At 37.6% G+C, this 12601-nt stretch overlaps 1 protein-coding gene across 1 annotated transcript in view; it reads left to right on the forward strand.

Annotated features, from left to right (window-relative positions):
• Positions 1-12601, forward strand: part of LOC104625340 (protein furry homolog-like) — a gene marked incomplete at its 3' end in the record, with an annotated part of 37497 nt that overhangs the window by 3515 nt on the left and 21381 nt on the right. The window contains exons 3-4 of the mRNA XM_010292941.1: positions 6053-6106; positions 12156-12295. Coding sequence (XP_010291243.1) covers positions 6053-6106; positions 12156-12295 — 194 coding nt within the window. The remainder of the gene's footprint in view (positions 1-6052; positions 6107-12155; positions 12296-12601) is intronic.

Raw genomic sequence — 12601 nt, forward strand, 5'->3', positions numbered from 1 at the left:
AGCCAGCGGGACGGAGACAGAATAAGGGTTGTTTTTTTTTTTAACTTGGAAATTCTCTGAGCAGGAGAGATTCTGAAGCTTGCAGAGGGCCAGCTTACAGAAGGCCTGTGTTTGTAACTGCTACTTGCAGAAGTGTTCACTTGCAGAAGTGCATGTGTGAGCACCTGAGCCCGGTTTTGAAACTTTAGGAAAAAATGTTACTAAGCAGCAGTCCAAAAGAACACAAAAATGGGGCTAAACATGTTTTGTGGCGTCACTGATGGAATAATCTCCAACTAAAACCATTAGTAGATCAAAGGCTGAGGAAAAGGAAACGTTTCTTTATACATAACTAGTTAGGTATACATTATATATATATGTGTGTGTGTGTGTGTGTGTACCAGGCAAGCCTACAACTTAAACATAACTTTTGTGTTTCCTTATAGACATTGAAAAGAGTCAGGTATTCAGGAGGGTTTGATAAGAAAGCACAGAAACATTGCAGGAAAAGGGGCGTGCAGATGGTGAAGGGTACACGGCTAAGAAATGAGAGGAGATCTCTAGGGTGGTGGTGCTGTGGGTGGAAAGGCAGGCAGCTCCACCCCGGGTGGTCTGCGTGCCGGCTGCTGCGATTGCCGCTCCCTCGGCGATCCCTCTGCTAAGCGTACGGGGAGGGTAGTGCTTGGCCAGAATTACATAGGCTGGCTGTGATTCCGATGAGCTGAAGAGGGGCTTTTCCTGTAGACACAGCTAGTTTGGAGTTAAATCTCCTAACCTGGAATAGTGGTAGCAAGGTAAATATAATCGTTGTAGAGCTCACTTGTGCTGCAAAACTTGTCCCTAGACCAGATTAAATAAATACTCTGACAACAATCCTGGGCTGTGTCTCCCGGCCACACTGTTGACTGTAAGTTAAACAAATGTTTTTAAATCTGTTAATCATACAAAATTGAAACATCTCGCCAGATTAAAAATTAGAAAACCCATGAAACTAATGAAATAATGCACTTTTCAAAGAAGAGTGATTGCCAACTCTGTTGTCTGGTGAGGTTTTATGGTAATTGCATGAAGTCTACTTTAGTCAGCATCTTTTACTAATAAGAGTCTGAAATTGATATTTTGTGTGTATACACTGTGTATAAAATTCTTTGGGATAAAACAAATTATAAATATTACTGGAGTAGACATTTGTGAAGGTCTTTAACAATCCTGTCTGGGTTCGTTTGCTAAATTGAATTCCTTTAAACAAACTGTTTTTTAATGCAATCAGACATAAATTTACACGTATAGCCAGCATTCCTCATTTTATACTGGTAAGAAGGAAGGACTATATAGAAAACCAGCAATTTAAAAGATGTGCCAAAAGCTATGGAAAACTGAAACAACCTAACACAAAGAGGTAGGAGGGAATCCTTAGATGTCTCAATGAAAGGAAGTACTAACATGCTGAAGTGGTTTTATTTTTGTATGTAGCATTTGATATAAATACTGAATATTCAGTTCTAGTATATGACATTTTAAAAGAAAGATAAAATGCCGAAGGGGCACAGGAAATGCACTGACTGAGGTTGGAGAAAAGGCTTTAATGGAAGAGAGGAAAGCCCATTATCGTTTTAGTGTGATTTGATTTGGTGAGGTGACTTGGCTACAAATAATAATGTGGATAATACATGTAGTGTTACATAAATCTTTAATGTGTTAGATGAAGCTAGGCTGTTGGACGAAGCTGTTGGAGAGAATTTGGAGCTATACCAATTAAAAATCAGGAGCTAGTCACTTTTTAAAACTTGAAGATGAACATGCCAGTAGGGGAGCAAAAATTAATTAAAAAAATAATTTCAAGAAACCAAAAATCGTAACTTCAGATCAAGACAGCACGTAGGGGCTAGGGGACGGTACCATTTTGGCTAGATGTATGGGTTTCATTCAGAAGTAACTGACTTTTGATTTCAGAAGGCAACTAAATGGTTTCTCTAGCTGTGAATTTACTTACGATACTCATTGACTAACAAAGTAGTTTCCTTTCACTGATTTGATTAAGAGTTTTCTGCCTGCAAAATTTCAATACTGTAGAGTTTCCAAAGTTACAAAAAGAGCTTATTGTCAAATGCTTAAAATAAATGATTGAAGTAGCGAGTTGTAACCACAGGAAGGAAGATCATCCTTTCAGTGAGTAAACTAGGTTAAAACACTTTTTTTTCCTTTTTTTTTTTTTTGTTTGAAATCAATTCTTCTAAGTCTTTTGTAGTAGTCTATTGTTTTAAAGTAAAAAGGGCTCAGACACAATTTAGTGTAGCTTGAAATAATCTTCCTCAGTTGAGCAAGGATGACCGTGAGGCATGATACCAGCCTTCCCCAAATGTGAAACAAACTGTACCAGTGAAAAAAATAAGTGATAAACTCAGTTACCTTGTATTTTGTCAGGTTGCATGTAAATATAGATGGTTAGAATTTAAGTAGAGACTTTAACATGGTGCCACCAAGTTACCAGGCTGTGAACTAGGTAAGCTGCTAACTTACTAAATTGCAGTTCAGTCTCATGTTTAAGTCAAAACTAGCAAGAGTAGTTGAGCCTGTTGCCAGCACCAGCGATTTTATTCCATCATGCAGATACTAAACAGTGCTCAGACTAGCACTGTATGCCTTTGCAAGTCTTGCCTAGGTGCTTTCAAAAGCTTGTCTGAAGCCTGTAAAATTTAGCACACCGCATTTCTTCAGCGCAGTGTTTCTCGCACACTGCTCTATTGCTGGGGCAAGGATGCAGCCGCTGCCCAGCGCTCGGGCTCCAGGAGACAAGGCAGCATCCACTGACAGATTTCTTACTTGCATTTGGAAGAAGAAACAAGTACACTAGTTCTGCAGTGTTCACCTGAGCCACCCTGCTGAGGCATGCTAGCCACCAGAGGACGGTGAATATTGGAGAGGGGCCAAAAGGTGGTACTTTTTTGCACAGGTGCAGTTGTTTCCACAGCACATGCACGTCTGTCTACATCCTGATCTCTGCTGCCTGCCGAATGTTGACATTTCTGCTTTACACAATGAATGCAAACTGCTCTTTGGTTAATTCAACAGTGTGGTGGCTTTTTATTTTTTATTTCAGTTGTAAAAGATAAATGTAGACCTATTATTTCCATCTCTCTCTATCAACACCAGGAAGCCAAGAAAATAAATCTTAAATTATTAATTCAGTGAAAGTTTCCAGACCTTTACTTTATGCTGTTGGATAGATTTTTTGGTAAGTCACGTGAGGCGACTGGGGCCGTGACAAAGCAGAATTAGAAGAAGAGATTGAAAGAACATAAATTTTAAAGCCATGCAAATAATTCAAAGGCCTTGATAAACCTGTGACTGGGTTAAAGTGTATTATTTGGTTATGTCACTTTTGTTTGGGCAGTGTTACATGAACTATGAACCTTTTAGCAGTTAAGATCTTTAATGCTGAGGAAAAATAATAGGATTATGAACTTTTAAGGTCTTCATTCTTTATGATACGAAAAATCTTAAAAGTTGTATCAACATTTGATGTACAGAAATGTCTCAGTATAGAATGTGGGGGGGGGAAGGAAAACTTTCAGAACTATCTTAAAAATAGTTTGCGATCTGTTGGCATGGATTTTGACCTCGTCATCTAAAGACTTACAGATTATTTCACTTCTCTTTGATTTGTTTTCATTCTTTTCTTTACCTGTTTCTGGTTCTAGACACATGCAATGGGTGTAATAAACCCAGTGTTTGTTCACCTGTGCAATAGTTTTGTAGTACTATGATGGAAACACGGCATGTTGGGTTATTGTATCATAAGGACACTTAAGGAACCTGACTTTTACCATCTTCTTACAGGAAAGTCACTTATCCATCTTCTCGGGAAATAGTTTTCTAGTTATTTTCCTTCAGTTTATTTATCAATATACAATGTTTATATAGGGTGGGACATTTCTTGTGTTTCTGCTTTATAGACAAGATTACAATTATTTGTGCAGTTTATCTAAAAGCATAGTACAGATAACATGAATTTACGTACAGTAGATGGTTTCCTTATAGAAAAAGGGGAGGGAGGAAATATAGTTAAAAGGGCATTCTGGTTTGCAAGTGCTCTCTGGAGCTTTTAGTATCTGCTGCAAAATGTCAATTCTCATAACAGTATTTTGAACAGACTTAACACGTAAAATTATATGAATTTGTAAGATTCAAAAAAGTGTTTATTTGCCAGTACTTGAAACCTTTCCCCCCTTGAATACGCTGTGAAAGAACATCGGCTAATATATCAGTTGATGAACAAACAGAACTATTTCAGGATATTAAATGCATTTTCCTGAAACCACCTTCTTTTTTTTAAGTATTTTTTATCTAGGCATACTAAAAGTGTATATAAATGACAGTGTTTTCTTGGACAACTAAGTGGCTTGCTTTGGATTATAGAAAGTGAAAATGGCCTGACTTGTGAATTTGTACGTATATTATTTCAAGTTATACTTTCAGAGTAGGCAAATGCTTTTTGCCTGGGCAGTGTTGAATTCAAGTTTTCAGAGGCTGTAATAGTTGCCAGAGATTGTGTCCTTTTGAACACCAAATGCAGCTGCACTCATAGCAGAAGATGCCAGAAATAGTCTCGTATTTTCAAGGTTACGATTTGGACAAGCAAAAATAAGCTGCCAGTTTGAATCTTGGACTTGGTACATGCGATCCCAGTTTGTATCTGTTTAACATACAGCCTGTCTGTTGCAGCCTTGCAAGTGTTAAATGTTAAGCAATATTGACTTTTAAAATTTTTGTCAACGGCCTGACAGCATGGGTGTTGTCTCTTACTAACTGAGCAGTTATTTTGTCTTAACTGAGGCACAACCTGTTGAGAGCAGTGCTGGCTGTCAGTATTGCTGACACCTCCTTTTAAATCCCAGGCCAAGGCAAGTTAACAGCTCTTCCAGCTTGACTTAACTTGCTCCATAAAAGCTCTTTGTTTGCTTCCTGCAATCTAATATGAGCTATTAACTCCTTACTTTGAGTGCTTTTTCTACTTTCCTTGTTAAAGATAACAGTTTGCGTTCATTTATAATAAAATGAAAAGTAGTTTAATATTTCTTTAAGTAGCAAGAAATGCCCATCACATCTTTCTACATCTTACTGCTTTGTAGTATGCCCTTGAAGCTGTTACCGTGGAACTTGGCTTACTGTAAATCATTGACTCTCAGAGCCAGTACATGGGACTTAGTCTCCCGCCCTGCCCCACCCCTTCCCCTTTTTTTACTTTCCAGGATACCCTAACAAAAGTCTATAAAAGCTCTACTTCTTGTAACTGTATAATTTGGTACTCCCCACAGTGCATAATAAGAATTACTATTAGATTACTATTACAGTGCATGAGTGTTTTGTTTTCTTAATTTTTTAATTCTCACTAAATTACGTTGTCAGGAATATAATTTAATTTTGCTTTTAAGAGAGCACTATGTCTTACGGTACTGGTAGCAATGAAATACTGCAATAATTAAATTCTAGTAATATTGCATCTTTTCTGTACCTTACAAAGTTTTTTCAAATGTAAAGCAAGTTATTATTGACATTCTCCTTTTCCCGGACTAGGTTTTCTAGCTATTTTTCACTGCAGTTCAGGGAAAGCACATATTGGAAATGCATTGAACAATTGTCTCTGCCTTTGTGAAGGCATTTTAAAATTCATTCTTGTAGCTTACAATAACTGCCTTATATGAACATGAATATGGTTGTTAATTCAGATGGGAATGGCTTTCCTTCTAACTTACACTTGGCACCCACTGGCAGCTCTCTCTTGAGCACACTGCTGTAGGCTCTCCTGTTTGGGAGAGGTGTTTGACATTTTCTGTTTGGCAGTGTTTTAATGTTATTACTATTAAGCTACCAAATTAATTTTAGATCTGTGTTCTTCAATTTTGTGAGTACACCTCACATCTTCAGAAATGGGTCTAGCTGAAAAAGAATGCAAATATTCACATTAAGAGTTATTTCTTTGTTCTGTAATATAACTGAGAAAGAAGGAATCTATCTTTGATAAGTCAATTGCATTGTGAAATTCATGGGTTTTTTGGTTTTTTTTTTAAAGGAAAAGCTCTTGTCCAGATCTCTTCAAAGAGGTGAAGATCTTCAGTTTGATCAGGTAGGAGACATGTGGTTGAAAGCAGTTTTTGTTGGATTAAGGTGGCCTCTGTTTTTGCAGAATAGTGGCTCCACTGTTGTAATGACTTGAAACACCCACATCTGAATCAGCGTCAGAAGACTTAGACCTTGAATGTCAGTTAAACTTTATTTTCCATTGTAGAATATGATAGCAAGAAACTAATGGAATAGATCAATTATCTGAAGGTGGCAGTGAAAGCCACTGGAGGGAAGATGCTGAAATATGGTAGGAGGCAAAAAGACCTAATTTATTTCTATTCCTGTTAACAGGCTTTGTGTAATCTCAGCCTGTGTCATTTAGTGTTTCAGTGTTTGGGGTTCTGCTTTTATAAGCAAATAGTGTTAATTTCTGTAACATGGCTTCTAATGAAGACTTTTTAATTCTGTGGCAGAAGGCATAAGTAGATTCAAAATGTTACTTTGTCCTTTGCTGAGTATAAGGTTGCACTGTGAGGCTATTCTCTTTCACTTACTGTAAGTGAGCTGTACCTGGAATAACTCTCTGCTCAATTTATTCATGTTTATTGTCTGTATTTCTAATTCTTTCATAGTATAGGCATGTTTTTGTCCCTTTGGAACTACTTCCTTGCAATGGAGAGGCAGCATTCGGACGAAGCCCCATTAATTGCCAGTTCCTGTTCTTAACTGTTACTGACTAGCATCTTACTGTATGAAGTTTAGTGTTCTGTCCATATCTTCTGTAACTGAATTTTTGTCTCATGCTTTCCATTACTCCTTGAATATAGGTGTTAGGCATTGAAGTGAAATCTGTGAACATGCCCCAACTTTTCAAATAGCAGCCATTTGTGCATCTCTCTTTCCTCCTCCCAAATAGAAACAAATAATAGCATGTAATATTTGACGTATAATTTTCTTTTCAAAAAAAAACCAAAAACAAAACCACCACCAAAAACCTCACATAGCCTTTTAATGTTTTCTAATCTAACCTGCTGTAAGGCCATTATCTCCTAAATGAAAGCTTACTCATAAGCAAGGAAAATGGGTGAGGGGGGATAGGGCATAAATTCTTTGGTAGCTACAGTATTTTGTTGTAAAGCTGACCAAAAGCTTAATAATATCCCTGATAGGGATCTTCTAAGGATATCTGTGAATCAGTAATTTTACTAGTTTTTCTACTAACTCCAGCCCCCCATCCTACTGCCACATTTTTCCTCAGTTTAAGGATGGTCTTTATAAATCATTAGTAGTCATGTATTAAACTACATATAGGTTCCAAAAATATGCTGAGTGAAAAAAAGTAAAAAATTAAGCATATAACTTTTGAAATCTTGAAATATAGAAATAAACTCATTTTCCTGAAAATGTAGTACTTTACACACAAAGTGAATTATTTTTAAATATGCATGCGTATGTATGTGTGTGAGTTCTTATTTTGTTCTTTTGTTACTCATAATCTACTTTGGGTTCATCGAGATCTGAATTTTCATGGTACTGAATAACTACTTTAGAGACTAAGAGCAGAATGGCTCTCTTGTGGTGACAGGGATTGTGAATTTTGATAGAGGATTTTGAATATTGGCAAAAGGAATTAGGATTGCTTCTCTCTGTTCATTGCTGGGTGTATGAAACCCGTATTAAGATCAATTCTCCAGCAGTGCAGAAGATTGCAGAGTAAAAAGAGATTGGTGAAGTATGGGAGAGAGGAGGATCTACAGTGCACAGCCACAGCATCCAGCAGAGAAGCTAGAGCTGTTGCTGGACCAACCTTCTTCAGCCAGAGATCTTTACTGAGTTAGGAATTTGCGTCTAAAAAGGGCCTTTAGCTGCACTGATGTCTGAGCTACTAACTGTTGTACTTGCTGAAGAAAAAGGGCATGTTTGAAACACAAGAGGGACTCTGGGAGTAAGAAGGTATCTGGTTAACACTCATTCTCTCAGCTCAGTAAGTTTAATTTTCAAATAGTACAATTCTTTTATTTGTCATTGGGGTTTTAATTGGAACAAAAATTTAAATTTAGCTAAAAGAGATGAAACTTTGGAAAATGAGATGGAAATTTTTATGTTTATACACTTCTAAACTGTTAAAAATTTCAGCATTTTAGTATCAATGCTTTCCTTTTGTCATTGCCAGCACATCAAGAAGCTACCGGAGAGGAATTTTTTTTATAGAGCATGTGTTGCATTTCTTAAAATTATTTTTGCTTGTACAGCTTGAAACTGAAATAGCTGGTTATTTTTCTTCTTTCATTTGTTGTGGGAATCATACTTGGCAATTTCCTACTCTTGTCTGAAGACACCAAAAACTTTATGATCATGCAGAAGCATATCTTGTCCATCTCAGTGACTGAAAGCAGATGTGTCTCTGGGGTTCAGGCTTGTTCATGATTAGGCACAACTTGAGCAATGTTTTTGGGATCAGGATTTTGGCCATAGCTGGAATTTGGGCTCAAGCATCTTACTGTAATTTTGCATCTCTCTCTCCTTGTCTTTCAATGTACTGTTAGGTATGTTAAGTGCAGCAATTAGCAATGTGTTACAGCCTTTAAGATAGGAACACACTTTGCTGTTTCATTCCCAGGAATATAAGTGTACGTCATGACAACTAATGCAGCCCTGTGCTCTTGGGCATTATAGGATCTCCGTTTGTCTGGATTGCTGCTTTCAGCCTTGGCATAATAAAATGCTAAAATAAAGGGGTTTTCTTGTAATTTTTATATAAGATGATCTTGAATTTAGTGTCCAAGCAGTATGGTAATTATTTTAAATAAAAAGAAATAGCTCATGTTCTGCTTAGCAGCTATGTAATATGAGCAAAGATCTTAATTTTCCTGATAATTCCAGTGCCTTTTCATTAGAATGTTAAGGATGCAAAACTTGGCAAGAAATAAGTAATTGTAATGTAAAACTGATTTTTTCATTTCAAGAGGAAAATGCTTTGTAACGCCAGTAGTTTCTGGGTTTAGCACTTTACCAATGACAAATTTTTAAATGCATGTGATACAGCCTGTTTCTGTGGAAGACGATACAAATTGCCTGACTACTGGAACATTTATGAATGGTAGTATTATTGATATACTGTGTAAAATTGCAGGAAAACCTAAGGAAAAGGTTTAGTAAAGCTTAAAATGCTGCTTGCCTCCCCACCCCCCCCCCCCCCCCTTAATAAACCCATCAGTTCAGAAGGAGGGCAGAGGGGTGCTTTGTAGGGTCATTTTACATTGACAGCACAGGGTAACTTAAGCATTCGCTTAATCTGTTCCTGTCCTGTTGTGTGTATGGTTGCTGTATGAACATAGCTCTGTGCAATGTTTTGGATTGCTGTCGTTGGTGATAGATCGTTGATGATTTTATGCTCAGTCTAATACCTTCGGTTTAGTAACTCCTGAGGAGGGTTTGTTCTGCTTTCTGAATTTTTTTTTTCTGCTCATGGCTGGAGTGAGGTCAACAGAGATGTTTGAGTACCCCAAGCTGATGCAAGCAGCAGGCATTTCTTGCACATGAAATCTCTTCGAAGCTTTACCAACAGAAATGAGTCTTGAGTTCTCTTTTCTGATCTTCTTCTTACTGAAAAATGATAGTTCTAATAGTAGCCCACAAGTGTCTCAAATTTCCTCAGTTTTTCTTTCCTCTTCTCCTCTCCCTCTTCACCAGTTTTCACTATTTTCTTTTCCAAGTAAGTTTGTCAGACCTCTGCCACATCAGAAAATTCTCTTGAGCAATGTCTTAATTTGTATGTGTTCCTTTTCATCACACACTGTTTCATTTGGCCAGCAGGACTAGGGAAGTGATTGTCCCTCTGTACTTGGCACTGGTGAGGCCGCACCTCGAATACTCCGTTCAGTTTTCGGCCTCTCACTACAAGAAAGACATTGAGTTGCTGGAGTGTGTCCAGAGAAGGGCAACAAAGTTGGTGAAGGGTCTGGAGCACAAGTCTTATGAGGAGCGGCTGAGGGAACTGGGGTTGCTCAGTCTGGAGAAGAGGAGGCTGAGGGGAGACCTTATCGCTCTCTACAACTACCTGAAAGGGGGTTGTGGTGAGGTGGGTGTTGGTTTCTTCTCCCAAGTAACTAGTGATAGGATGAGAGCAAATGACCTCAAGTTGCACCAGGGGAGGCTTAGATTGGATATTAAGGAAAATTTCTTTACTGAGAGAGTGGTCAAACATGGGAACAGGCTGCCCAGGGAGGTGGTGGAGTCACCATCTCTGGAAGTGTTCAAAAAACGTGTGGACGTTGCACTTTGGGACATGGTTTAGGGGACATGGTGGTGTTGGGTTGATGGTTGGACTTGATCTTAAAGGTCTTTTTCAACCTTAATTGATTCTGTGATTCTGTGGTTTCAGATCACAACGTAACTTTAAAGTGGTAAAACTGAGCTGGTTTTTACTGTCCATTTCTAGAAGTCTGATGTATGTTGATTGGTTGACGGAGTATTTACTTTGTATGGATATCAATGCACAAGGGACAGGGTTACGACATGCCTGGTTTCCAAAGCAAGTCATAAAGATTTCAACATATGTTAGTATAAGAATGAAGGTATTCTCAAAATTTAGCCTTTGTTCTGAGATGCAAGGCATTATAGCAAACCTGCAGAGTATTTCTAACATCTGTCTCTCTTCTGTGTTAGAAAGGCTTCGTATGGTTTTGTGTTGCCTGCAATAACTGCTTTCATGTTTTTGTGCAGTTAGCTCAACGTGCGTGCCCCTCCTGCAGCAGGCATGCCTAGTTTTTCCATTGAATCCCCTTTTTGTGAGTGTCCTAGTCACAGACAATAATAAGAAGAAAAAAGTTACCTCATTATTCTCATTAAAAATTCTTAATGAAACCTAGTTCCTGTTCAGATTTGGAATATATGTAGTTTGTACTGTATACTGGGATTTAAAATTTTGTGAATTTACAGAATAAGAATATGATTTTACTTATTTTGAGGGAGTTTCTTCACTTGGTTATATAATTAAAGAATTTTTCAGAGAGTCAAGAATACTGCTTAATTCTTGTGACTTGAATAGCTGACGGGTTAACAAGCTGAGTGAAATATTCAAATGGTTGAAAGAGATCCTCCTGAGGTTTCCATATGGTTAACTTCCCCCCATCCCTTCCCCAAACTTGAAAAACCATGCTTCAAAGAGGACAAAGAAATAATGGAATTGATGTTATCTTGGTTATCAGATTAGTGAATAATAGATAAGTTATAGCATGAGGATGGCTTCTTATCCTCTTATTTAAAAGATGCAAAAGGTAAGTACTACATGGCATCAGTGGGCAACGTGGTAACTCTCCTTTTCCAGGCAGTGTTTAGCGGATGGGCTTGCTCCCTGCTGCCTCCTGACAAGGAGTTTATAGCTGCTTTATGCTGTCCTCCTCCAGTCATTCTTCTCCTCTCCAAGATCAGACATTGATCGACTTCTGTTAAACTTTAACTTAAAGGAAGCCTAGAGAATTTAAGTTTCATACAATGTTAAAGTCTTCCTTCTAGAATGGTTTCTGTTGCCACTGTTTTCATGGATAATTTATGTGTATGGGTTTTCTGAAAGAGAGCAATAGGTAGGGGAGTTATGCAGAAAATAAGTATACCTTGAGATCTAGACCAGTCAAATGTATTAAAAGTAGAATAGAATATCTAAAAGGTTCTTATTTTTGTTTGTATAATAACCAAAGAAGCATGTTCTTGAAGGTTACATACTTTCTTTGTTTAGGAGGGTTACCTCTTACCTGTCATTTTTATTGTAAAAGTACGTATACTTCAGGGATATATATGGCAACATTCAGGGACATCCTAAGATGTCTGCTGTTTTCTCAATGGTTTTATATGGTTTATTGGTATAAATTTAGGATTCTGTGATCCCCGTGAGCTTTGGAACACTTCGTATGCTTAAATTTATCATCATAATTGACTTGGTGTGTCATATTTACAGTATTGTCCTGGGTGAAAATGATACATAAACTTGCCACTTTGTAAAATTATGTTACATGGTTTTTAACATTAAAACCCAACTTTCAGAATGATTATAACTCTAGGATTCTTACGTTGCTATATCATGCTAAACTGTGTTTCCTACTTTTTTTCAGTTGATAAGCTCTATGAGCTCAGTAGCAGAGCACTGTCTCCCCTCCTTATTACGCACCTTGTTTGACTGGTACAGGCGTCAAAATGGAACAGAAGATGAATCTTATGAGTATAGACCTCGGTCTAGCACAAAATCGAAGGGGTAAGAGTTTTCCTTGCAAAATTCTGTTTGATATTTGTGTGCTTTTCTGTAAGAAAATGTGTGCTTTGTACTTTTTCAACAAGTATTTTGTATTTGGATCTGTTATTACCTAAATCTGTGTAGAAAGAGCATGGGCTTCTTTGAGGTAGTGTATTTAACTTTCATAGATGATATGCATGAAATGACTTAATGGTTTTGGGGTTGATGTACAGAAGGAAGTTGGTTGCTGGTAATTCCAAGCTAGTTTGTCTGGTTTTAAATTATTTTGATTGTTGGCAGGCCCTTTCAGGAGGGGGAAAGATGTCA

The sequence above is a fragment of the Phaethon lepturus genome, unplaced genomic scaffold (genome assembly GCF_000687285.1).
Source record: "Phaethon lepturus isolate BGI_N335 unplaced genomic scaffold, ASM68728v1 scaffold4088, whole genome shotgun sequence".
NCBI classification, from domain to species: domain Eukaryota; kingdom Metazoa; phylum Chordata; class Aves; order Phaethontiformes; family Phaethontidae; genus Phaethon; species Phaethon lepturus.